General features: G+C 39.1%; 1 protein-coding gene across 5 annotated transcripts in view; it reads right to left on the bottom strand.

Moving 5' to 3' along the window:
* UBR2 (ubiquitin protein ligase E3 component n-recognin 2) overlaps window positions 1–26,882 on the bottom strand; it is a 128,799-nt gene that overhangs the window by 58,366 nt on the left and 43,551 nt on the right. For 2 of the 5 annotated variants that reach the window (XM_019029814.3, XM_055389633.2), the window contains exons 8-13: window positions 22,159–22,279; window positions 19,323–19,430; window positions 18,415–18,503; window positions 16,998–17,096; window positions 1,844–2,007; window positions 1,655–1,754 (exon numbers count right to left, since the gene is read on the bottom strand). In XM_019029814.3, the coding sequence (XP_018885359.1) occupies window positions 1,655–1,754; window positions 1,844–2,007; window positions 16,998–17,096; window positions 18,415–18,503; window positions 19,323–19,430; window positions 22,159–22,279 (681 nt within the window). Of the gene's footprint in view, window positions 1–132; window positions 326–1,654; window positions 1,755–1,843; window positions 2,008–16,997; window positions 17,097–17,166; window positions 17,266–18,414; window positions 18,504–19,322; window positions 19,431–22,158; window positions 22,280–26,882 lie in introns of those variants that run through there. The other 3 variants (XM_019029813.4, XM_055389634.2, XM_055389635.2) reach the window with 2 other exon arrangements.

The following is a 26,882-nucleotide window of genomic DNA, read 5'->3' as shown; positions in this document are numbered from 1 at the left end:
TGAGGCAGAAGAATTGCTTGAACCTGGGAGGCAGAGGTTGCAGTGAGCCAAGATCGCGCCACTGCACTCCCGCCTGGGCAATAGAGCAAACCTCCACCTCCAAAATAAATAAATAAATAAAAATAAATTCAAACAAATAAAAATAAAAATGGTAAGTCAACTTTGGTCATTCCTTTTCTTAAGAAAGCCAGGTGGCTACTAAAGAAATCATAATAGTACTTGCTCAGATTTTTAGAGACGTCACCTATCTTCTTACAGTTATAACTGGTTAAATATACCTGTTCGTTTCTACTTCTAGATTCTGTTTTGTATATAGGGATGTTTCCTAAAAAGAGAATTAAACAGGGGAAAAAGGTCTACACTGTATTATATAAATACCACATGAAGGAGAGAAAAAGAAACATGGAAACATTAAAAAGCAAAATCAAAAACCACTACAGTTTCTCAAATAACTTGACTATACTTCCAAGAAAGCATATTAAAAAAATAAACTTGTAATCTCTAAAGAAAGAACATTAGTGGAAACCAAAGAAATATAAAAGTGGCTGGCGCAGTGGCTCATGCCTGTAATCCCAGCACATCGGGAGGCCGAGGTGGGCGGATCACTTGAGGTCAGGAGTTTGAAATCAGCCTGGACAACTTGGTGAAAGCTCGTCTCTACTAAAAATACAAAAAATAGCCAGGCATGGTGGCAGGTGCCTGTAATCTCAGCTACTCAGAAAGCTGAGGTCAGAGAATCACTTGAACCCAGGAGGCGGAGGTTGCAGTGAGCCAGGATTGTGCCATTGTACTCCAGCCTGGGCAACACAGTGAAAAACTATGTCTCAAACAAAACAAAACAAAACAAAAAACAAACAAAAAAAACAACCCCAAAAACTGGCCAGGTGCGGTGGCTCACGCCTGTAATCCCAGCACTCTGGGAGGTTGAGGTGGGTGGATCACTTGAGGTCAGGAGTTCAAGACCAGCCTGGACAACTTGGTGAAACCCTATCTCTATTAAAAATACAAAAAATTAGCTGGTGTGGTGGTGTATACCTGTAATCCCAGCTATTTGAGAGGCTGAGGCAGGATATTCACTTGAACTCTGGAGGTGGAGATTGCAGTGAGCTGAGATCGCGCCACTGCACTCCAGCCTGGGCGACAGAGTGAGACTCCATCTCATAAACAAAACAAAACAAAAAAAACCAACACAGAAAAAACCCAAGAGCAGTAGATGCCGGAATCTTTGCTGGGATCTCCTTTGCTCCATACCTTTCTAAGAATCTCCAATTAAAGAGGAGCTTCCTGGTCAGAATTGCAGCCATCCAAATTGATCTTTTGGAAATGTGCACGAAATGAAAAGATGCGCAGACAGAAAGCTGTTCATTTCAATGAACAACAACAACAACAACAACAACAACAAAGAAGCTGGGCCTGGGCCCGTGCCTGCGCCTCTAGTCCCAGGCAACTTTGGAGGCTGAGGCAGGAGAACTGCCAGAGACCAGGAGTTCAAAGGTATAGTACACTATGGTTGTGTCTATGACTAGCCACTACACTCCACCCTGGGCAACACAGTGAGACCCCCATCTCTTAAAAAGAAAAAGAAAAATTAAAAAAAAAAAAAGAGAAAAGAGAAAAAAAAAGGAAAAAGAAAAGTGTAACAGTTTTTACATACCTGCATACATTTTAGTAATTCCAAAAAGGCATCAAACCCTTCTAGGAACTTCTGCCTCAGCTCATCTGACCATTCAGTTGGTTTGCTAATTAACACATACCTGAACAAGATAAAAGTGACAGTGGCAATTAACATAAACATTGACTTTCCATAAATTGCAACTGGTTTAATAATTAAATGAAAACTTACTTGAGATCTAAAATAAGGCTCTGTACTCTCCTAAATTTGAAGGCTTGTAAAGCAGTGTATCGTTCAAACTGAAATCTGCCCTGGGCATCTCGATGTCTCAAATGATCCATAAAAGTCTTAATGATAATGCTCATCAAGTTTTCTTCCGTGATGAGCATTCGAGCCTAAAAACAAAGTTTATCAGAGTGCATGGTAATCAAAAACTATGTACTAGGAAGACTAAAAAAGTCACCAACATTGTTTAGCTCCTTCAGTTTAAACCTTTTTCAACACAACTATATATCATAAATGCATTACTTTGTATTTCTAAATAACAATTACTTACTCCAATTGCCACATGTATGAAGCAACAATTATACCAGATGCCAGAAAGATGCCAGAATGTTAGAAGACAGTTCCAAGGCTCATTACTCAAAGATAATTCAGGGTGGGGGCTCTGAATCAGGCTGCAAATTTTCCTTAACTGAGACATTTAGACACCTATAATGGTATGGTATAGTTATTCTAGGATCCAGAGGTTTACGACACAGATTCTCTAGAACTCAGTATGAAACAATATTTTCTCTTTATTTCCTTAGTTGAGATTTATTTTTTGTTTGTGTGTGTGTGCATGTGTGTACATATATATATATATATATTTTTTTTTTTTTGAATAAGCAAATACATGTAAATGATACTAAATGCAACAGGGAGTCTCCTAGCTCCTGAGGTCTTCTTTCTAAAGGCGTATCTTGTTAATCGTAGTTCCTTGCATATTCTTGCAGAGATGGTATATGTATGTGTATTTTATATATATATAATTACAGAACCTGTATTTATATATATATATATAAAATCAGAGTATATACTACATAATACACACACATATATAAAATGTATAAACACATAAAGTGTGTATTAAGTATACACAAGTATGTATATCTTTTTCCTACAAAAGATAGCATATTATATTGTTTTGTACGTTTTTTTACTTGATATGGGACAATGTCCCATATCAGTTCATACAAATGCTCGTCATTCTTTTTAACCTGGTCTACTTTTGTATCAGATTTTATTTAGCCAAGCTTTTACTGGTCAGACATTTGGGTTGTTTCCAGTTTTATGCTATTAAAAAAGATGTTGCAACAAATATCCACTGTGTATAGTTGTAGGAATATTTATAGAATAATTTCCTAAAAGTGGAAGTAATCGGTTAAAGAGTATGCACATAATAAATTTTAATGATATCACCAAATTGTTTCCACAAAGAGGCTCAACAATTTCTCTTTCTACCTACAATGTGGGCCATGCCCTCTCATGCCCTCCATAACACAATATAACTTCAAACATTTTGCTCTTTGCCATTTTGATGGTGTTAATCTCTGCCCTAATAGAGTCAGAAAGTCTAATGTTACTTTGAATACTTCATTTTGCACTCTGATACAAAAGATCATGGATCCTCACCCTGACATTTTCCAGCCTCAACAGCTAATCTCTCCTAGGATTCTAGAGTGTTATTGATGCTGGGTGACAACTTAAACAGGCCTCGCATAAGTCAAGATTAGGTAATTAGCAACAGAAAAAGTTTCATCAAAACGTAGAACAAGGCCAGGTGCAGTAGCTCATGTCTGTAACGCCAGCACTTTGGGAGGCTGAGGCAGGCGGATTATTTGAGCCCAGTTCGAGACCAGCCTGGGCAACACAGTGAAACCCTGTCTCTATAAAAAATAAAACAATTAGCTGGGTGTGGTGGCATGTACCTGTATTCCCAGCTACCTGGGAGGCTGAGGTGGGAAAATCACCTGAGCCTAGGAGGTCAAGGCTGCAGTGAGCCATGATCACGCCACTCCAGCCTGGGCGACAGAGTGAGACCCTGTCTTAAAAACAAAAAACAAAAAAACCCCAAATAAGTAGAAACAAAAATGCAGAAGACAGAAGTCTAAGAATATATTAAAACTGTATTCTAATATAGATGTTAAATTCTAAAGTCAGCAGATAAGTAGAAAATCTGTAAATATAAAACTGAGTTTGAAAACTTCAGGACTTAAAGCAGGCAGTAAGAGGAAGTTTGATGGAGAGACAATATTGTTAGAATGTAAACCCCCACCAAATCAAGGCACTTACTAGCATTTTTAGTTTCAGGTGAATGTTAACAGAGATGGTTCACATACTGCAAAATTTTGGATTGGATTCTAATTGCCTTTAGGGGTATCCAAAAAAAAAAAAAAAATAGGCTGGGTGCAGTGGCTTATGCCTGTTATCCCAGCAAGGGAGGCCGAGGTGGGTGGATCACCTAAGGTCAAGAGTTCGAGACTAGCTTGGCCAACATGGTGAAACCATATCTCTACTAAAAAACACAAAAATTAGCTGGGCGTGGTGGTGGGCTCCTGTAATCCCAGCTACTCGGGAGGCTGAGACAGGAGAACCGCTTGAACTCAGGAGGCAGAGGTTGCAGTGAACCGAGATCATGCCATTGCACTCCAGCCTAGGCGACAGAGCAAGACTCTCTCAATTAAAAAAAAAAAAAAGTAAATAATAATAGAGTGGTTCATCACTACGACTACTACTACTACTACTACCACTGCTACTACTACTACGATGGTTCATTACTAATGTCCCATTAAAACAGGAAGTAGCTGGCCACAGTGGCTCATGTCTATAGTTCCAGCTACTTGTGAGGCTGAGGTTGAGGACTGCTTGAGCTCAGGATTTCGAGGCCAGCCTGGGCAACACAGCAAGGCCTTGACTCTTAAAAACAAACGAAAACCCCAAAAACCAAAACCAAAACAAAAACCAGGGGAGTTATTCAGGCATTTCTACTTCTAAAAGATAACAAAAGAAGCACATATTTCAAAGTTACAAACAGAAAAGAAAAATAAAAGACCTTAGGTTCTCAGCTTTATCACCTTATGCTAAGAAATTGTTGCTAACCTTTCAAAGTAATTTTCAACATTAAATACCAAACATTATTTGGTATTTAGTCTTGGTATATATTTCTTGTACTTAACACTTACCCTAAAAAATTATTTTTTTTTTTGAGCAGAGTTTTGCTTTGTCACCCAGGCTGGAGTGCAGTGGCATAATCTTGGCTCACTGCAATCTTCTCCAGGGTTCAAGTAATCCTCCCACCTCAGCCTCCTAAGTAGCTAGGATTACAGGTGTGTGCCACCACGCTTGGCTAATTTTTTACATATATTTAGTAGAGACAGGGTTTCACCAAGTTGTCTAGGCTGATCTTGAAGTCTTGACCTCAAGTGATCTGCCTGCCTTGGCCTCCCAAAGTGCTGGGATTACAGGTGTGCGCCACTGTGCCTGGCCTTTCTTAATTTTTATGCCTACAATTCACTTTGCTTTAAAAAGCATTACCACTATCAGCCGGGCACAGTGGCTCACGCCTGTAATCTGAGCACTTTGGGAGGCTGAGGTGGGCGGATCACTTGAGGTCAGGAGTTCCAGACCAGTCTGGCCAACATGGCGAAACCCCCTCTCTACTAAAAATTAAAAAATTAGCTGGGCATGGTGGTGGGCACCTATAATCCCAGCTACTCGGGAAGCTGAGGCTGGAGAACTGCTTGAACCCAGGAGGCGGAGGTTGCAGTGAGCCCAGATCATGCCACTGCACTCCAGTGTGGATGACAAGAGCGAAACTCTATCTCAAAACAAAAACAAAAACAAAAAAAAACCTGATTGTATTAATTACAGTTTTTATTCATTTTATATGATTCATATTCAATTTTGTATTGCAAGGCTCATTACCTATTTAACAGCATATTCAAAATGGGCCAAATTCTCCCGTAAGACTCTGAAAAATACAACTGAATAATAATAATAATCTATGCTTATACTTTTAAACTAAACATGCCATAGCATACAGGGATAATGCTGACTGAACACATATTTAATAAATTAGAACAACTATCATACTCTAATCACTTGAATTATAAGCACTATTTATTTTATTTTATTTTTTTTGAGTCAGAGCCTCACTCTTTCGCTCAGACTGGAGTGCAGTGGCATGATCTTGGCTCACTGCAACCTCCACCTCACGGGTTCAAGCAATTCTCCTGTCTCAGCCACCCGAGTAGCTAGGATTACCAGCACCTGCCACCATGCCCAGCTAATTTTTTGTATTTTTAGAAGAGACGGGGTTTCACCATGTTGGCCAGGCTGGTCTCGAACTCCTGACCTCAAGTGATCCTCCCACCTTTGCCTCCCAAAGTGCTGGGATTACAGGCATGAGCCACTGTGCCTGGCCAGTACTGGGTCTTGACCAAAGGTCTTGACCAAACTAAAAATGAAGACTGTGTTAATTGTAAGGTAATTGTGATTCAAAAGGTACCACTGCTATAAAACATTCCACTAATATCTAGGACAAGTTATTTTTAACCAGGGATGTGCATAATAATTATTAACGGAGTTTTGTTTTTTTTTTAAAGAACTATAAAAGTATTCTTTCAGTCATGATGAAGTAGCTTGAGGATGACCAACATTTCCACCAAGAACAACTAGAAACGCTTAATAGAAGTAAAAAAAAGTTTGAAATCACTAGAGAGCTGCTGAGACAAGGACTCCAGGAGATAAAACCAGGGAGAAAGGGAACTGCACAAGGAGGTGAGCCAGCATTCTGCAGCTGCTTTTCCCTCAGCATTTGTCTATTCTGGGAGTGGGGTAAGAGGGGATTTAAGATCCCAAGAAAAAAAGAAAGCTACCTTTGCAAAAACTGTTAACAGTGAGAAAATTATGACACTGAAAGAGATCTGACCTAATTGACTTCATCTTGCCTTTAATCTCCAAAACTGCCCTTATTCATTCCTGGGTGCAGGCCAAACTAACTTTGGGAGGAATGTGGTTTACAGTTTAACTTTAAAACAAAGACTTTAAAGACTTTAAAACAAAGGCTGGGTGTGGTGGCTCATGCCTGTAATGCTAGTACTTTGGGAGGCTGGGGTGGGAGGATCATTTGACCCCAGGAGTTCAAGACCAGCCCAGGCAACATAGCAAGACATTGTCTCTACTAAAAATAAGAGATAAAAAAAAAAACTTAGCCAGGTGTGTAGTGGCGCACACTTGTAGTCCCAGCTACTCAGGAAACTGAGGCAGGAGGTTGGCTCGAATTTGGGTGGTCGACGCTGCAGTGGGCCACGATTGCACCACTGCACTCTAGCCTGGGCAACAGAGCGAGACCCTGACTCAAAAAACAAAACAAACCAAAAAAACAAACAAAGACGGTAATAGACTCTCCCTGAAACAAACTCCCTCCTTGCTTGGGAACCAGACTGCCTTTGTAAAACCAACAAATTAGCCACTAGATTAGAAATTATGGCTCAGAAGTCATGTAGCCAGAGGCCACAATATCACTAACTTCCCCCACTTGCTCCTACAGATAACATTACTATTGTAAAACCTAAGATTGGTGTTTGAGGTATTTTTCAGACCCTGCATACTGAAGGACCTGCTGGAGACACCCAGACTGGTAAACTGGCTTATCTGGTCTTATGGCCCGCATCTAGGAACTGACTCAGCACAAGTGGACAGTTTCAACTCCCTGTGATTCCACCCTGGACCCAACCAATCAGCATCGCCTATTTCCTAGCCCCCTGCCCTCCAAACCTAGGCTCTAAATTGTTGGGGTGGCTGATTTGAGTAATAATAAAGCTTTGGTCTCCCACTTGGCCAGCTCTCTGTGTACTAAACTCTTTCTCTATTGCAATTCCCTCGTCTTCATAAATCGGCTCTATCTGGGCAGCGAGCAAGGTAACCCATTGTGTGGTTACAAAATCTGTACAGAACTGCTATTATTAGGGAGAAAAACTTGCTGAGACTATAGCAGTCCCAGGGTGCTGGAGAGGCCAGAATCCCAGTAAGAAAAAGAGCAGGGGGAACTGAGTTCAATGTTCTTCCAGTTTTTCCTTAAAGACATTTACAAAATTCTAAAGTTATATAAGGAAGCAAGATTAGTGTACAAGTTCCTATAGAGTGAACAAACTCGAATTCTAGGGAAGAACTCCAGGCTCTTGATTGAGAACCCCTAGGGAGTTATGTGTCAGGGGTGGGGATGAAGCAGAAGTAAGACTGAGTCTTGTCAAAACAACCTGGAGACACTTAAATCCTTGACTGGACTAAAGTGATCCACCTCACTCTATCAGCTGAAGAGAACTCGAATATGCCACCCCAAAATATGCCACTTTGGCATAAGCATTATTTTGAGTGAAGGCAACTGAGGACAGCAGACACAAGAGAAGCTGTAAAAAGAGAGCATACATTTCCCTGCTGTAAAGTGTCCTCTCACTTTCCAGGAAGGCAAGGTGCATCCTTTATTACCTAAGTTCATTTGAACTTACAAAACAAACCTTTCTAAACAACCCTCATTTGCCACATAACAAGACTGTGAGATGCAGTTAAAATTATGCTTAGATGGAAACCTAAGCTTTAAATCATCAGAAAAGAAGGCTGAAAGTAAATGATCTAATAATCTATAAAGAAATTACATTGGTGGTCACGAAAGAAAAGAAACTACGCAAGAATGGCAAAATCTAAAGAAAACACAAAAAAGGAAAGAATAAAACAAAGCAAATGTATAAAAGGGGAAAAATAAGGCCACGCACGGTGGCTCACGCCTGTAATCCCAACACTTTGGGAGGCTGAGGCAGGCGGATCACGAGGTCAGGAGATCGAGACCATCCTGGCTAACATGGTGAAACCCCAGCTCTACTAAAAATACAAAAAAATTAGCCAGGCATGGTGGCGGGTGCCTGTAGTCCCAGCTACTTGGGAGGCTGAGGCAGAAGAATGGCATGAACCCGGGAGGCGGAGCATGCAGTGAGCTGAGATCGCACCACTGCACTCCAACCTGGGTGACAGAGCGAGACTCCGCCTCAAAAAAAAAAAAAAGGGGGGGGGGAATAAATCAACGCAACTAAAGATTGGTTCTTTGAAAAAACTAATAAACACATACATCTCTAGGCTGGGCATGGTGGCTCATGTCTGTAATCCAGCACTTTGGGAGGCTGAGGTAGGCAGATCACATGAGGCCAGGAGCTCGAGACCAGCCTGGCCAAGATGGCAAAACTCCGTCTCTACTGAAAATAACAAAAATTAGCCCAGTGTGGTGGTGCATGCCTGTAGTCCCAGCTACTTGGGAGGCCGAGACACCAGAATTGCTTGAACCTGGGAGGTAGAGATTGCAGTGAGCTGAAATCATGCCACTGCACTCCAGCTTGGGTGACAAAGTGAGACCCTGTCCTAAAAAAAGAGTATACATCCTTAGAAAGACTGGTAAGAAAAACAGAAAAATTTAAATTTAAAAAAGGATTACAAAAAATACTACAAAACCTATAGATCTGAAATGTATTAAATAGAAAATAAGACAAATATTAGGTGTCATTTAAATCAATATAATTGGAAATTTAAATGAAATTAGCAAATTCCCAAGAAAAAACATGTTATTAGAAGGGAAACAAGAAACAGGAAATCTGAATAGTCCTATTAAAAATTTTAACTGGCTATAAAATCATTTCCAGAAAGAAATCTTGAGGCCCAAATGGTTACAATGGAGAATTCTTCCAAATATTTAAGTGAGTAAAGTGCCTTTGCAAAATTATGACAGTAAGAGAAATCTGATATAATTGACTCCATCTTGCTTCTAACCTCCAAGCTGTCCTTGGTCATTCTGGGGTGTAGGCCAAACTAACTTTGGGAGAAATTTAATTTGTAGTTTAACCTTAAAGCAAGGAAGATAATAGCCCTTTCCAAAAGGAAACTGCCTTTATAAAACTAATCAAAGTCCACAAGGTTAAGATGATGAAAGGGGCCTGAATTATGCTAAGATGTAAGTTAAATGATAACCAGCAATCACAAGATTTGTAACTTCCACAATTACTCCTATAGATAACAACACTATTGTAGAACCTAAGAGTCGCCTTTTTGAGATGCCTTTTCAGACTTTGCATTACTTGTGATCCATGATTCAACCAGTCCTTTGACCCTCAGCCACAAGTGGACTCAGCACACACCCTAATGATGCCCTCCTCAACCAATCAGCATCACCTACTCCCTAGTTTTCTGCTCACCAAATTATACTTGAAAACCCCTAACCTCCAAGCCTTCAGGGGGAGATTTTGAGTAAAAACTCTGTCTCCCATGTGGTGTGGCCAGCCTCGTGTCAATTTAACTCTTTCTGTACTGCAATGCTGTGGTCTCAGTGAATTGATTTTATCTGTACAGTGGGCAGGAAGAATCTGCTGGGCAATTACAAAAGCAATAAGGAATAAGTGGTTCACACCTGTAATCCCAACACTTTGGGAGGCCAAGGTGGAAGGATCACTTGAGGTTAGGAGTTCAAGACTAGCCTGGGTAACAAAGCAACACCCCCCCACCAACTCAACAAGCACTAAAAAAAAAAAAAATTAGCCAAGTGTGGTAGTGCATGCCTGTAGTCCCAGCTACTTGGGAGGCTGAGGCGGATCACTTGCACACAGGAGGTTGAGGCTGCAGTGAGCTGAGATCGCACCACTGCACTCTGGCCTGGGTGCTAGAGTGAGACTTGGTCTCAAAAAACAAACAAAACAAAACAAAACAAAACAAAAAAAAAGAGCAATACCTATCTTACATAAAATTTTCCAGAAAACAGAATATACATGCCAATTTAATTAATGAGTCCTCTTTAATCTTAATACCAAAACCCCAAAAGGCTATAACAAGGAAAGAAAATTATCACTTAATCTCTCTCACAAATAAGGGTGCACAAATAGAATCAAGCAATATAGAAAAAGGATAATACACCACAACCAAGTTTGGTTTATTTCCTTAAAGCAAAAGTAATAAAACATTTGAAAAAAATTAAATAACCTTATTAACAGACAAAGGGAGAAAAAAACCACTTGATCATACCATCCAATGCCTCTCCTGAAATTCATGAAAATTAAACACATATTCATGATTTAACACAAACAAAAACCGGCCGGGTGCAGTGGCTCACGCCTGTAATCCCAGCACTTGGGGAGGCCGAGGAGGGTGGATCATGAGGTCAGGAGTTCAAGACCAGCCTGACCAACGTGGTGAAACCCCGTCTCTACTAAAAATATAAAAATTAGCCGGGCGTGGTGGTGCGCACCTGTAATCCCAGCTACTCAGGAGGCTGAGGCAGAAGAATCGCTTGAACCCGGAAGGCGGAGGTTGTAGTGAGCTGAGATCACACCACTGCACTCCAGCCTGCGCGACAGAGTGAGGCTCCGTCTCAAAAAAAACCAAAAACCAAACAAACAAAAACCAAGTTGGGCTCAGTGGCGCATGCCTATAGTCCCAGGTACTCGGGAGACTGAGATGGGAGGATTGCTTGAGCCCAGGAATTTGAGGGCAGGCTGGGCGACATCACAAGGCTCCCTCTCTTAAACAACACTACCATCTTAGAGCAAACTAGGAATAGAGAAAATTTCTCTAATCTGATAAAAGAGTATCTATAAACAATCAAACAAAAACCAAGCGAACAAAACTCCAGAGCAAAACATCATACTTTACGGTAAAATATTAAAAGTTTTCCCCCTGAGATCAGATATGAGACAAAGATTTCTGCTTTTATCTACCACTTGTATTTAACACTGTAGTTGAGGTCCCAGCCAGTATAATAAAGAAAATGAAATAAAATATATAAATCTTCGAAATAAGAACTAAAACTGCTGTTATTCATGGATGACAAGTGATATGATTATGTACACAGAAAAATCCAAAAGAATCTGCAAACTGGCTGGGCACAGTGGCTCATGCCTGTAATCCCAGCACTTTGGGAGGCTGAGGCAGGATGATAGCTTGAGCCCAGGAGTTTGAGACTGGCCTGAGCATCACAGACTCCATCTTAAAAAAAAAAAAAAATCTATAAACCATTAGAATAAATGAATGTGGAAAAAGTGGCTGGATACATGGCTGATATACACAAATGAATGTATTTCTATAAGCAAATACAAAGTAAAGTTAAAAAAAATTTCCCATAGAATCAAAAGCCAAAAACAGGCCAGGTGCGGTGGCTCACGCTTGTAATCCCAGCACTTTGGGAGGCCGAGGTGGGCAGATAACCTGAGGTCAGGAGTTTGAGACCAGTCTGGCCAACATGGTGAAACACCATCTCTACGAAAAGTACAAAAAAACTAGCCAGATGTGGTGGCACGCACCTGTAATCCCAGCTACTTGGGAGGCTGAGGCAGAAGAATCACTTGAACCTAGGAGGCGGAGGCTGCAGTGAACTGAGATTGCACCACTGCACTCCAGCGTGGGGAACAGAGTGAGGTTCTGTCTCAAAAAAAAAAAAACATAAAAAAACCCACCAAAAAACCCAAAAACAATGTCTCCCCTCCCCCCAAAACCAAACCAAACACCTAGAAATAAATCTTACAAAAGAAGAATGGGGGCCAGGCGCAGTGGCTCACGCCTGTAATCCCAGCACTTTGGGACGCTGAGATGGGTGGATCACCTGAGGTCAGGAGTTCGACACCAGCCTGATCAATATGGTGAAACCCTGTCTCTACTAAAAATACAAAAATTAGCCAGGCGTGGTGGCAGCGGGTGTCTGTAATCCCAGCTACTCGGGAGGCTAAGACAGGAGAATTGCTTGAACCTGGGAGGCAGAGGTTGCAGTGAGCCAAGATTGTGCCACTGTGCTCTAGCCTGGGTGACAGAGCAAGACTTCATCTCAAAAAGAAAAAAAAGAAGAGTGGGAAGCCCTCTATAATGAAAACTATAAACTATTGAAAGAAATTTTTTAAAAAAAACTAAATGAATGAAGGAATACATCAAGTTCACAGGGCAGAAGACTCAATATTGTAAAGATACCAATTCTTCCTAAACTGAAGGAGAGATTAATTTCAATCTCAATCAAAATATATGAAGGCTTCTTCGTGTGTATGGAAGCTGATGTGCTGAATCTAAATTCATACAGAAATACAAAGGATTAAGAATGGCCAAGGCTGGCCTGGCCCGGTGGCTCACGCCTGTAATCTCAGCACTTTGGGAGGCTGAGGGGGATGGATCACCTGAGGTCAGGAGTTCAGGACCAGCCTCACCAACATGGCAAAACCCCATCTCTACTAAAAATACAAAATTAGCCGGGTGTGGTGGCGCATGCCTATAATCCCAGCTACTCAGGAGGCTGAGGCAGGAGAATTGCTTGAACCCGGGAGGCGGAGGTTGCAGTGAGCTGAGATCACACCATTGCACTCCAGCCTGGGCAACAACAATGAAACTCCATCTCAAAAAAAAAAAAAAAAAAAAAAACAAAAAAAGAATGGCCAAGGCACTCTGAGGAATAAAGCTGGAAGATTTAACTATCAGATACTGAGACTCACAAAACTACTATAATTAAGGCAGTGTAGCTGGGGCACAAAGATAGACAAGACAGACACACACATATAAAGGTCTTGATTTATGACAAAGGTGCCCCTGAAATGCAACAGGTGAAAAAATATCTTCAATAAACACTTCTGGGTTAATTGAATAACTATGTAGGGGGAAAAATCAAGACCTTACTTCTTAGATACACAAAAATGAATTATAGATGGATTGGGAATTTAAATGGGAAAGGCAAGCTTTTAGAAAACGTGGGAGAATATCTTTGTGACCTTGGGATACACAAAGATTGTTTAAACAATATACAAAAAATACGGCTGGGTGCGGTGGATCACCTGAGGTCAGGAGTTTGAGACCAGTCTGTCCAACATAGTGAAACCCCGTCTCTACTAAAAATACAAAAAAAAAAAAAAAAAAAAAAATAGCCGGGTATGCTCACACACGCCTGTAGTCCCAGCTACTCAGGAGGCCGAAGCAGGAGAATCGCTTGAACCCGGGAGGCAGAGGTTGCAGTGAGTGGAGATCACGCCACTGCACTACAACCTGGGTGACAGAGCGAGACTCCGTCTAAAAAAAAAACAAACAAACAAAATTAGTACATGTTATAATTACGAATGCTGGCTCATTAAGAGACACCTGGCTGGGTGCAGTGGCTCATGCCTGTAATCCCAGCACTTTGAGAGGCTGAGGCAGGTGGATCACTTGAGGCTAGGAGTTCGAGACCAGCCTGGCCAACATGGTGAAACCCCATCTCTATTATAAATACAAAAACTTAGCTGGGCACGCATGTAGTCCCAGCTACTCGGGAGGCTGAGGTTGCATTGACCTGAGATCACGCCACTGCACTCCAGCCTGGGGGACAGTGAGACTCTGTCTTAAAAAAAAAAAAAAAAAAAAAAAGAAACACTTAATATTCAGGAAGTAAACAAGACAAGAGTGGAAAAAATATTTGTAGTATATATACCCAACAAAGAATATGTATGCAGAATCTATGAAAAACTCTGACAAATCAGTAAGAAAAAGGCAGACAACTCAATAGATAATCAAAGGACAACTTTAACAGGGATTCACAAAGGAGTATATCCAAATGCCAATAAACATATAAAAAGGAATTCAGCTTCATCATCACCAGAAGAATGCAAATTAAAACCATAATGAGAAACCACTATGTCCCAGTAGAATAGATAAAATCTTAAAAGACTGGCAAAACCAAGTGTTGGTGAGGATGTGGAGCAACTATCACTTTCATATGTTATTAACAGAAGCATGAATTGGTTTAACCATTATGGAAAAGAGTTTGGTAGAACCTATTTAATCTGAATACATACATATCCAGATAGCCCAGACAGATATAAGATGGACATATAAAAATCAGTAGTTTTCCTAAATACTACCATAGCCTGTATAAAAATATAAAAAGTTTACTACAGCATCAAAAATATAAACCATATAAGCTTAATTAAAAAATGTTAAGACTAGCTGGGTGTGGTGGCATGCATCTGTGGTCCCAGCTACTTGGGAGGCTGAGACAGGAGGATTGCCTAAGCCCAGGTGGTCAAGGCTGCAGTGAGCTGTGATCGTGCCACCTCACTCCAGCCTGAGTGACAGAGCAAGAACTTTTTTTTTTTTTTTTTTTTTTTGGATACCGAATCTCGCTCTGTCACCCAGGCTGGAGTGCAATGGCTCGATCTCAGCTCACTGCAACCCTCTCGGGTTCAAGTGATTCTTCTGCCTCAGCCTCAGGCGTGCGCCACCACGCCTGGCTAATTTTTCTATTTTTAGTAGAGATGGGGTTTCACCATGTTGGCCAGGCTGGTCTCAGACTCCTAACCTCAGGTGATCCACCTGCCTCGGCTAGGATTACAGAGGTGAGCCACTGCGCCCAGCCGAGATTGAGAACTAAAAAAAAAAAAAAAAAAATACGTATATATATGTTTATAATGAGAGAACTATGAAGTTTTTACTAAGAACATAAAATAACATTTGAATAAACAAGGACAAATTATATTCCTAGTTGGGATATTCAATATTGCAAAGATGTTAGTGCTTCCTAAATTAATCTACAAATATAAGGTCTTTTCAGTCAAAATTCTAATGTGGTTTTTGGTAACTGACAATCTCATTTTACTTCATCTTTTTGAAAAAGGCCTAAGAATAAGCGAAAACATTTTGGAAAATAATAATGAAAGGAGATTTAAGCTATCAAATGAAATGGGATTTAAGATGTCAAAATGGGATATTAAGCTATAAATAATTATTACAACTGTGGTACTGGCATGGAAATGGTTCAATGAAGGAGGGAAGCACAGATATGAATACACACAGGATCATCTCAGAGGCTTCTGGAACTCAACCCTGACTAAACTAAAAGCATCACTTTCCCTCTTTACAAATGCTAATCACTCAGCAAGTGGCACAGCATCTACTCAGCTGCAAGCCAGATGCTTGCGAATCATCCTTATACTTCTCCTTCAAACCCGACATCCAGTTCGTCAGCAAGTCCAACAACCCTCAAACCCACTTGGCCAGTTCTGTAGATTTCACCACCTAAAAATATCCCTCATGATTCATATCCACTTTCAGCATCCCAGTTCAAGTTACATCAATTTTTCCCTGGGTCATTGCTTTAGCATCTGATTAGGTTTCCCACACTCACTTTTACCCTCGTCCAATTTGTTCTCCAAATTACAGACAGCATGATCTTTTAAAATCACAAATGTAATTATGTAAATACCACTTAAAACTCTTTAATGCCTTCTCATGTTTTTAAGACAAAATGCAAAATCCTTAATTTGGCCTATCATACTAGCTCATTAATGGGTAAACAGACTCCAGTCAGCTTCCACTGTATTAGAATATATCCTTTAACATAAAAGTAATATGGGGAAAAATTCAGTTATTTTTAATATGCCTTATTAATAAAGTAACTATAAAATGCTCTTAAACCTATACAATTTCACTCCAGGTTCAAGGATCTTCAAGTGTCCTGGTTTTCCTCTATTTGCCAAGAGGTAATACTCCGCCCTACTCCTCCAGGTTTTCTCAACTGCTCATTCCTTAGCATGGACCTTCCCTCATGCCCTTGCATAAAGGCACCTTTCTTAGAAAAGCCCTGAAGTGTGGGAAAAGGTCAGGTCTCGTTATTCTCTCTCAAACCAACGGAATTTTCATTGTGATTCTGATTAACTATTTATGTGAGTCTTTCCCACTATGGTAAGTTTGATGAGGGAAGGGTCACATTTGTTATTGTTTACTGTTACATTCTCAAAGTCTAGAACTGTGCCCAATAAATAGGTGTTTCTTAAATTTGCTGAACAAATTAAATATGAATTTTAATTATGTATATAGCGCTAAAACATAATGATGCCTTTATGGGCAACTCGTGAAGCTCAGTAAAAGACCATCCAATCATCAGGATTCAATTGCCTTAGCTACATCTCCCCTTTTGGGAGGGAGGTGGGAGGAGGACTTCTCAAATTGCGAGACGGTGTACAATATGCTGTCTAATTCTAACGTCAAGGATAATTTGTGAAATCAATCGGCTTAATGTGAACTAATCAGTTCAAAATCTCAGGGAAGTACTATGAAAAATTGTAGATTGTTTCCCTCTCCTTTACTCTGAAGAGAAAGTATAAATTAAGTTTAAATGACTTCCCCCCCACCAGATGACTTTGATATTCAAGGTTATATTCTAGTAAAAGAATAGTGAAGGTGTTTGAAGTCTGATTACCCATTAATAAAATACTATTCTTTTCAGCAATATACAGACTTTAGTTCTCTATTATTTTAAGGCTTCTGTTAATGGAAAACAAGAAAGTTCTTCTAGTCTTTCAGTACTTACAAGTGAAGGAACCGTGAATATCTGAACCGAGAGGTCTGCGACTGAAAACTCTCTGTCGTGGTCATCTGTCACATAATCACTCTGCAAACGCTCATAGTTCTATTAAGAAGGCAAAAAAAGGCAAGGAGTGCCAGCTATCAGTTACAAAGAAAAGGCAAGCACTACTCACCAGAGTAGGTGCGGTGAAGAACTGGACAGATAGAGCAGTCACCGACACTGCTCGCTCGTGATCATCCTCCATAAAATCTCTCTGCAACTGCTGGTAATTCTAAACAACAAGGGGGAGATTCACCTCTAATCCACAATGACCAAATGTTTAAGGATTATAATGAAAAGTCAGTGCTGGAGGAAGTCAAGAAGATAACACTGCTATGAGAACAATAACTGGAATGATTTCTACCAATAGAATCCTGTATAGACATTGATTCACTATGGAAACTGTGGAATCCTGTAATAATATCGATTCTTTCTTCTGGAGCACAATGGCAGTTTACCAGCCCAAATAGGCAGTAACAGCTACTAAGCTCCCAAGATGTCACTGTATGCTGGTGGAGCTAAACCACAGCAGCATTACACTGTTTCTGATGAAATCAGACTTTCATCACTTCTGCATCATATCAGAATCATCTGATGACTCTTCCAAAGCATACATGCTTGGGCCCCCATTCTTGGTGAATGTTTCAGTAGATTTGAGAATGCAACACAACACATGTATTTTGAAAGAGCTTTCCAAGTGATTCTCGTATACTTCGTAATTCAGGTGAATGCAAAAAAATAAGTGGTTAGCTTATGCACATGCTGCTAAAAGGGAGAACTTTACTATATTAATAACCTAGAGTTCTGAAGAGACCTTGTTTCTTAAAAAAAAAAAAAAAGCGAAATACATGTTTTCCTTACCATGAAATATTTGCAATCTATTTATAAAATCAAAGTTTTCTAAATATAATTTTCTAACAAAATATACAGGCTATTTAATTTGGATCATGCCCCCCCTCCAAAAAAAATCTATTTTTTTTAAAGACTAAGACTGCAATGCTAATTTTAAAATGCACAAATATATTTATTAAATCATATTCATATATATGTCATTTAAACTGAGATTAGTTTCCTTATATGAATTTTAATAGAAAAAATACCATAATTCACAATGGCATAGGTTTAAACTCTTCATTTATTATTTCATAAACATTGTATAATAGATACTCATGTTATCATAGGAGGTGATGAACAAGAAGTCTCACTGCTATAATTTTATTCTATTGATAAAGAATGAAAAGATTATTTATGAAGTTTCTTAGAATTTAATATCAACACATTGACATATTACTATTAGATGTTAATTTTTTGAAGCCTAAATATAATTATGGGCATAGTTATTCTATATATAACCTATTTTCAAAATTGAAAAGCCACTTACTTTTGCAAATCGAACAGCAAATAGTTTCTTGTATTTCAAATCCATAAGCAGACTGCTCATGAACAACTGATGATATACACTCCTAGCACCTTGTAGAAAAAGATCATGGTATAAGATAAGGACACGCCAAACAATTACATTTCTCAAGTTTTATGTGATCCACAGTGGGTTTTTTTTTTTTTACTTTTGAGACAGCGTCTTGCTGTGTTGCCCAGGCTGGTCTTAACTCCTGGGCTCACGCGATCCTCCTGCCTTGGCCTCCCACAGTGCTGGCATTACAAGTGTGAACCACCATGCCCAGCCAACACAGCATTTTTTTTTTTTAAAAAGAGATAGGGTCTTGCTTTGTTGCCCAGGCTGAACTCAAACTCTTAGCTCAAGTGATTCTCTTGCCTCAGCCTCCTGTGTAGCTGGGACTACAGGCACACACCACTGAGACTGGCTTGTATTTTAAGTCTCAAAAACAAAGAAAGCCATACATGGTGGTATGTACATGTAGTCCCAGCTACTAGGGAGGCTGAGAAGGGAGGATTGCTTGAGCCCAAGAGTTGGAGGCTGCAGTGATCAATGATCATGCCACTGCACTCCTGTTGCCTGGGCAACAGAGTGAGATCCTGTCCCTTCAAAAAAGGAGCAAAATACATGTTTTCCTTAGCACAAAATATTTGCAATTTGTTTATAAAACCAAGTTTTCTAAACGTAACTCTGTAACAAAATATAAAGTCCATTTAAGTTGGATCACGGACTCCACCCCACCAAATCTATATTTTTCAAAGACTAAGACTGCAATGCTAATTTTAAAAAGCACAAATATATGTATTAAATATCTTCCCAAATGATAAAAACCTTTCACATCCCAATTACTTATATAGGTTCCTCTACACCTTAAAAGTAGTTAAGAGATTCACCTTTCCATAATTTGGAATCACTAAGCATCAGTCTGTCCACTAGAGAAGAGTTTTCACCATCTGGCCCTTCTTGTAAACCAACTTGACATAAAATCCGGCGAAGGCCATCTTTAAATAGAAGGAAAGGTAGAATGAGATAGCAACTTCAAATATTAAAATAAAGTGACATTTTAGTAGATGTTCAAATGGATCTGTAGAGTTTTAAATGTTTTCTTAAAGTTCAAATTTATTCAGAAAAGGCAAACATATTAACTGTTTTATTAATATTTTAACAAAAAGGAAATAAATTTCAAATCTCACATCACACACCATTACTCCTGAAAGTCAAAATATATGCCTATCATAAAGGCAATAACCTCTTGTGCTTTAATGAATTTAATTAAAGAGAAAAACATCCAAAAAACCACTTAATATTGTTCTTTAAGCACTTATGCTAATTAAACCACATTACAGTGAAAGTGTTATACATTCCATAATTGAAATATAAAATGTGCTACCATTTAAAAGGAGGAATGCATGACTTCTGCACTATAATATATAGCAATGCATTTTATTAATGCTACATAAAAAATTCTTCATTCATTAAACAAAAACTTATTGTGGACTTGGCATGTGAGACCCTGGAAAACATATTACTACAACCTTTTAAATGTAAACTTCAGAAACGTTCTTCAAATATTAATATAAGCATTAAAATAACCAAAGCTTTAACACTTATTTGTTCCATACATATATATGTACATACATACATACATACACACATATACACACATACATACACATATACACATATATACACACCCATATACACACATATATGTACATACATACATATATATGTATGTGCGTGTGTGTATATATATGTGCGCGCACGCGCGCGCGTGTGTATATATATATATTTATATATATATATACACACATATATATATATATATATTTTTTTTTTTTTTTGAGACAGAGTCTTACTCTGTCACCCAGGCGGCAGTGCGGTGATGTGATCTTGGCTCACTGCAACCTCTGCCTCCTGGGTTCACGCAATTCCTGTGCCTCAGCCTCCCAAGTACCTGGGATTACAGGCATGCACCACCACGCCTGGCTAATTTTTGTATTTTTAGTACAGACGGGGTTTCACACCATGTTGGCCAGGCTGGTCTTGAGCTCTTGGGCTCAAGTGACCCACTTGCCTTAGCCTCTCAAAGTGCTGGGATTACCGGCATGAGCCACTGCACCTGGCCCCATACTTTATAATTTAAATCACTGTTTTCATCTTTTTCAAGCATGCAAAATTAAAAAAAAAATGGAATAACTTTCAATTATAAAAGCTGTCAAACAGAAATCCTTTAAAAGGCTAAAGACCTATGTAAGTATTAAATAGGAATATATAAATTATTAATGATTAATATCTCAAAGAAAATTTTCAGCAGGACATTACTTCCATTATACTCTTCAGTAATACTGTAGCACAACACTTGGCATGCAGGTATCCAATGGAAAACACCAAAATAAAGAACACAGGACTAAGAAAAATAACTGGAAAGATATTTATTTTCTTTTAAAAAAAATTTTAGATAGAGATGGGGTCTCCCTATATTACCCAGGCTGGTCTATGAACTCCTGGGCTCAAGGGATCCTCCCACCACAGCCTCCCAGAGTGTTATGACTAGAGGAGTGGGCCACTGTGTCAGCCTGGGAAGATAACTTTTAAATTATCTTTTAAAGTAAACGCGTTCTCTTAATCTTCCACACCTTCATATTTTCAACTCTCAGTTCTGTGTATAACGCTCTTTTCTAAAAGCCCTTCAATACAAATGTATTCAAATTTTTCTTTACAGTAAACATCTGAATGTCACTTACCCACAGTGTTGCCTGAAGAATAGCATAACAGCTTATATCTATCCCTGTTTTACCCTTTAGTGTTACACACCAGGCTTGTATTTTTGGCTGCAGACGTGAGGATTCTTAATTCTTACCATTACATAAAGAGAAAAATGACCGAATTTCTAGACTCTTGAATTTTTTTTTTTTTGAAACAGAGTTTCACTCTTTTGCCCAGGCTGGAGCGAAGTGGCGTGATGTTGGCTCACTGCAACCTCTGCTTCCTGGGTTCAAGTGATTCTCCTGCCTCAGCCTCCTGAGTAGCTGGGATTACAGGCACATGCCACCACGCCTGGCTAATTTTTGTATTTTTAGTAGAGACGAGGTTTTGCCATGTTGGTCAGGCTGGTCTTGAACTCCTGACCTCAGGTTATCCACCCACCTTGGCCTCCCAAAGTGCTAGGATTACAGGCATGAGCCATGGAACCTGGCCAAAAATTTTTTTAAAACACAAATTGGTAACTTCCGATTTGCAAATTTTCAGAGTTGCAAATTATTGGTAACCAAAAGTTGTTGGAGTCAAAACACATAAATCAACATTAGTGTTTTATCGTTTAAACAGCTAATCACTTAGGTTTTTATTTACAGCAGCATTTTTCCAGCTTACTCAGTAGAAGAGTTCTGCAAAATGCTCCACTAAAAAAAGTTTTAAAAAAAATTGTTTGTGAAATGTACATTGCATTGCATTAGCATATTAATGTCCTTTACAATTGTTTAAACCAATGTTTCCTGAATTTATTTGAATAGAGAATCCTTTGTGTGCATATAAAAAATATCCAGTATGACCAAATTTGTTAAACATAGGTTTTCTTCTATGCATAAAGATATTTTGAAATGGTATTTTAAAATGTAAAATTAAAGCAGGAAATTATTCCAGTTGATATTTTTCCCAAAACAGTTTTGCAACAGCATATTGAGCTCATTTTTAATAGACAATTGGCATGAACTTTTATGAACCTACCTGAATATCCAATAATACTTCCCAGCCAAGACAAAAGTTTCAAACCAAAATTCTGATGTGCGACAATAGATGAATGCATAACTTGAACTTTGAGTGGCTTTGTCTGTCTACTGGTATTTCTCTTAAAAAGAAATGGCAAGATTTAAAAATTAACTTAAAAAGCTATTCTATTGGCAGAACAAAGTTATTATTTTTACTTAATATAACCACACTATCATCATCATAGGAGACTTTTTCATGGATGTAAGAAAAACACCATTCTCCTTGCCTTACTTGATTCAGATCCTAATTTTCTAGAGGAAATCTTAGGATTCATACAAAAAAACACGAAGGTTCAGCTAGTTTATGAGTAATCTGAATCTTTTTTTTTTTTTTCTTCTTTTTTTGAGGTGGAGTCTCGCTCTGTCACCCAGGCTGGAGTGCAGTGGAGCAATCTCGGCTCACCGCAACCTCCACCTCTTGGGTCCAAGTGATTCTCCTGTCCTCAGCCTCCCAAGGAGCTGGGACTACAGACATGTGCCACGACGCCTGGCTAACTGTTGTATTTTTAGTAGAGACAGGGTTTCACTATGTTAGCCAGGCTGGTCTTGAACTCCTGACCTCAAGTGATCCACCTGCCTCAGTCTCCCAAAGCGCTGGGATTACAGGTGTGAGCCACTGCGCCTGACCAGTAATCTGAATCTTTAGTCCTATATTTGAAAATCTGCTGTACCAATAATAAATGATTTAAATGTTTTAGCTTGCTTTATGTCTTTAATTTCTCAATATAATTATGTACTTATTTAAATAATTTATTGCATAGATGTGATGTTATCAACTTTTTTTTTTTTTTTTTGAGACGGAGTCTCGCTCGCTGGAGTGCAGTAGCACAATCTCTGCTCACTGTAACCTCTGCCTCCCAGTTTCAAGCAATTCTCCTGCCTCAGCTTCCCGAGTAGCTGGGACTACAGGCATGCGCCACCACGTTTGGCTAATTTTTGTATTTTTAGTAGAAACAGGGTTTCACCATGTCGGCCAGGATGGTCTCGATCTCTTGATCTCGTGATCCCCCCACCTCGGCCTCCCAAAGTGCTGGGATTACAGGCGTGAGCCACCGCGCCCAGCCCATGTTATCAACTTTTTTTTTTTTTTTTAAATCATGGCTGGGCACGGTAGCTCACACCTGTAATCCCAGCACTTTGGAAGGCTGAGGCAGGTGGATCACCTGAGCTCAGGAGTTCGAGACCAGCCTCACCAACATGGTGAAACCCCGTCTCTACTAAAGATACAAAAATTAGCCGAGCGTGGTGGAGCATGCCTGTAATCCCAGCTACTTAGGAGGCTGAGGCAGGAGAATCGCTTCAGCCTGGGAGGTGAAGGTTGCGGTGAGCTGGGATCGCGCCACTGCACTCCAACCTGGGCAACAAGAGCAAAACTCCGTCTCAAAAAAAAAAAAAAGGTAAAATACATATAAAACTTTCATCTTAGCCATTTTTACGTGTACAGTTCAGTATTGTTAAGTACATTCATACTGTTGTGAAACTAGTCCCCAGAACTCTGTATCTTGCAAAAGTGAAACTCACCATAATACCTAATAAAGAGCAAGTCCCTGCTACTTTCTTCCCCTAGCACCTAGCAACCACCATCTGTCTCTTTCTGTTTCTATGGATATGACAATGCTAGGTAGGTCATATAAGTAGAATCATATGCTATTTATCTTTTTGTTACTGGCTTATTTCACTTAGCATAATGTTCTCAAGATCCATTCATGTTGTAGCATGTATCAGCACTTCCTTCCTTTTTAAGACTGAGTAATGTACCATTGCATGTATATACCACATTTTGTTTCTCCATTCCTTCATTAGCAGACACTTGGGTTGCTGCTACCTTTTGGCTATTGTGAATTATGATGCTTGAACGGGGGTGTAAAATATCTCTTTGAAACCTGTTTTCAATTATTTTGCATATATACCCAGAAGCAAAATTGCTGGATCACATGGTAATTCTATTTTTAATGTTTTGAGGAATTGCTGGACTGTTTCCCACAGTGGCTATACCATTTTACCTTCCTACCAGTAGTGCACAAAGGTTTTAATTTCTCCATATCCTTGCCAACACTTTTTTTCCCTTAGAGACGGAGTCTTGCTATGTTGCCCAGAGGCTATTCACAGGTACCATGATCACATACTACAGCCTTGAACTCCTGGGCTCAAGCAATCCTCCTGCCTCAGCCTTCAGAGTAGCTGAGACTATAGGTGCATGCCTACCCATTTTTATTTATTTATTTATTTTTTTGACAGAAGCCATCCTAATAGGTGTGAGGTGGTATCTTAACTGCTTGTGTATCTGCTCCAGAGAAATGTCTATTCAAATCTATCAACATCTTTTTTTTTCTTTTTTTTTTTTTTGTAACAGGGTTTCACTCTGTTGCCCAGGCTGGAATGCAATGGCGTTGATAACAGCTCACTGCAGCCTCAACCTCCCGGGCTCAAGCAATCCTCTTACCTTAGCTTCCCAAATAGTTGGGACTACAGGTGTGTGCCACCACGCCTGGCTAATTTTTGTTATTTATTTATTTATTTTTTGTAGGAATGGGATTTTGCCATGTTGCTTAGGCTGGTCTCAAACTCTTGGGTTTAAGCAATCTGCCTGCCTTGGCCTCCCAAAATGCTGGGATTACAGGAGTGAGCCGATGTGCTTGGCCAACACTTTTTAAGAATGTATTTACTTCTTTTTATTTTTTTTTGGATCCTCCTTTTACTCTCTGCTCCATCCTTTCTCTATAACATACATTAACATAGTAAGTTTTTGTATATGGTCTCCATTTACACATATTTACACACACATTTCTAAAGATCTGTTAGTTTGACTTATGAAAATCAAATACTACACATGCTTTTGTGCATCTTAGCTTTCATTGATTTTTTTCTGTTAATGACTGCATAATATTCTGTGGTGTGGACTTATTAAAACATCCTTCAGAGAAAGGCATTCATCTTCTCTGTTTCCAGTCCTCTGTGACTACAAAAAAAGCAGTACTGTACTGAACACACTGTATACACACTTACTGGTACTTGTATTTCTATGAGATAAATTCCTAGGTGAGGTAAAGCTTTAACATGTTACTAGACTGTTTTCCCTAAATGCTGTAGCAATTTATTGTTAAGCATGTATTCCCAGTCTTTGCATCTCTTCAAGATATTTTATCACTCTAACTTCATGTATATTGACCAGCTAGATTTTCTGTTATGATCTGTCTTTTCATATCCTTTGTCCATTTTCTATTTGTTTGTTCCCTACTTGATAATCTATAAGTACAGTTTCTGATACATTATTAAATTGAATATGTTCCGACATTAAGGAAGAATTTCTTAAACAAGACATAAAACATACAAATTATAAAGAAAAATATATCTTTTGCTACATTAAAATTTAAAGTTTTTGCTCAATGAAAGGCACCACAACAAACTTAAATGAATAAGAAAAAGACAATCCAACAGAAAAAATAAGAATATGAATAGGAAATTTCCCAAAAAGAAAACTTAAATGACCAATAGAATAAATATAAAATAAGATACTTAAAAATCAAGGAAAATGCAAATTTAACTGATGAACTACCATTTCACACACATCAGATTGGCAAGTTTTTTTTTTTTTTTTTTTTTTTTTTTCTTAACACAAGATCTTGTTCTGTCACCCAGGCTAGAGTGTACTTGTGTAATCAAAGCTCACTATACCCTTGGACTCCTGGGCTCAGGCAATCCTTCTACCTCAGCCTCCTGAGTAGCTAGGACTACATGTGTGCACCATCATTCCTGGCAAATTTTTTAAATTTTTTTTTGTAGAGTCGGGGTCTTGCTCTGTTGCCCAGGCTGGTCCCAAACTCTTGGCCTCAAGCGATCCTCTTGCCTCTGCTTTCCAAAGTGCTAGGATTACAGGATTACAGGTGTGAGCCACAGTGTCTGGCCCAGATTGGCAAAATTTAAAAATTTGACAATATATAGTTTTAACAAAGATGTGGAGAAATAGGCCCTCTTATATACTGCTGGTGGGAAAGTGTATTAGTACCACAGTTTTGGAGATGAACTAGGCAAAATCTAGTAAAGCTGAGAATGTCCATACCCTAAAAACTCAGAAATTCCATTTCTTGGTATATACTGTAGGGAAACTTTTGCATCTATGTAAAAAGGAGACAAAATAATGCCCATAGTGGGAGTATTTGTCACAGCAAAAAACTGAAAACATCCTAATTGTCTATCAACAGGAGAATAAATAAATTGTGGTTTAATCATCATGAAATACTATACAATGTTTAAAAAATGAAAGAACTACAGCAACGCTTATCAACACAGATAAACCTAAAAACAACACTGAAATGAAAAGGCAAGCTGCAGTGTAATACATTCAATATGTATCTTGTTACATAATGTTTAAAGACCCCTGTATAATGTTGATGGATATTTAATATATGAAATATAAAGGAACGCACAAGAATGAAAAAAGTAAATTAAGCAAAGTAATTATTGCTAGGGAAGGAGAAAGGATAATGGGGGAAACCCCTTCTCTACTAAAAATACAAAAAAAAAAAAAAAAAACAAAACAGCTGGGAGTGGTGGCACATGCCTGTAGTCCCAGCTACTCAGGAGGTTGAGGCACAAGAATTGCTTGAACCCAGGAGGCAGAGGTTGCAGTGAGTGGAGATCGTGCCACTAAACCCCAGCCTGGGTGACAGAGTAAGACTCTGT

Source organism: Gorilla gorilla, chromosome 5 (genome assembly GCF_029281585.2).
Source record: "Gorilla gorilla gorilla isolate KB3781 chromosome 5, NHGRI_mGorGor1-v2.1_pri, whole genome shotgun sequence".
In the NCBI taxonomy this organism is placed as follows: domain Eukaryota; kingdom Metazoa; phylum Chordata; class Mammalia; order Primates; family Hominidae; genus Gorilla; species Gorilla gorilla.
The sequence above is the reverse complement of the archived record's forward strand: the minus strand, read 5'-3'. Positions and strand labels throughout refer to the sequence as shown.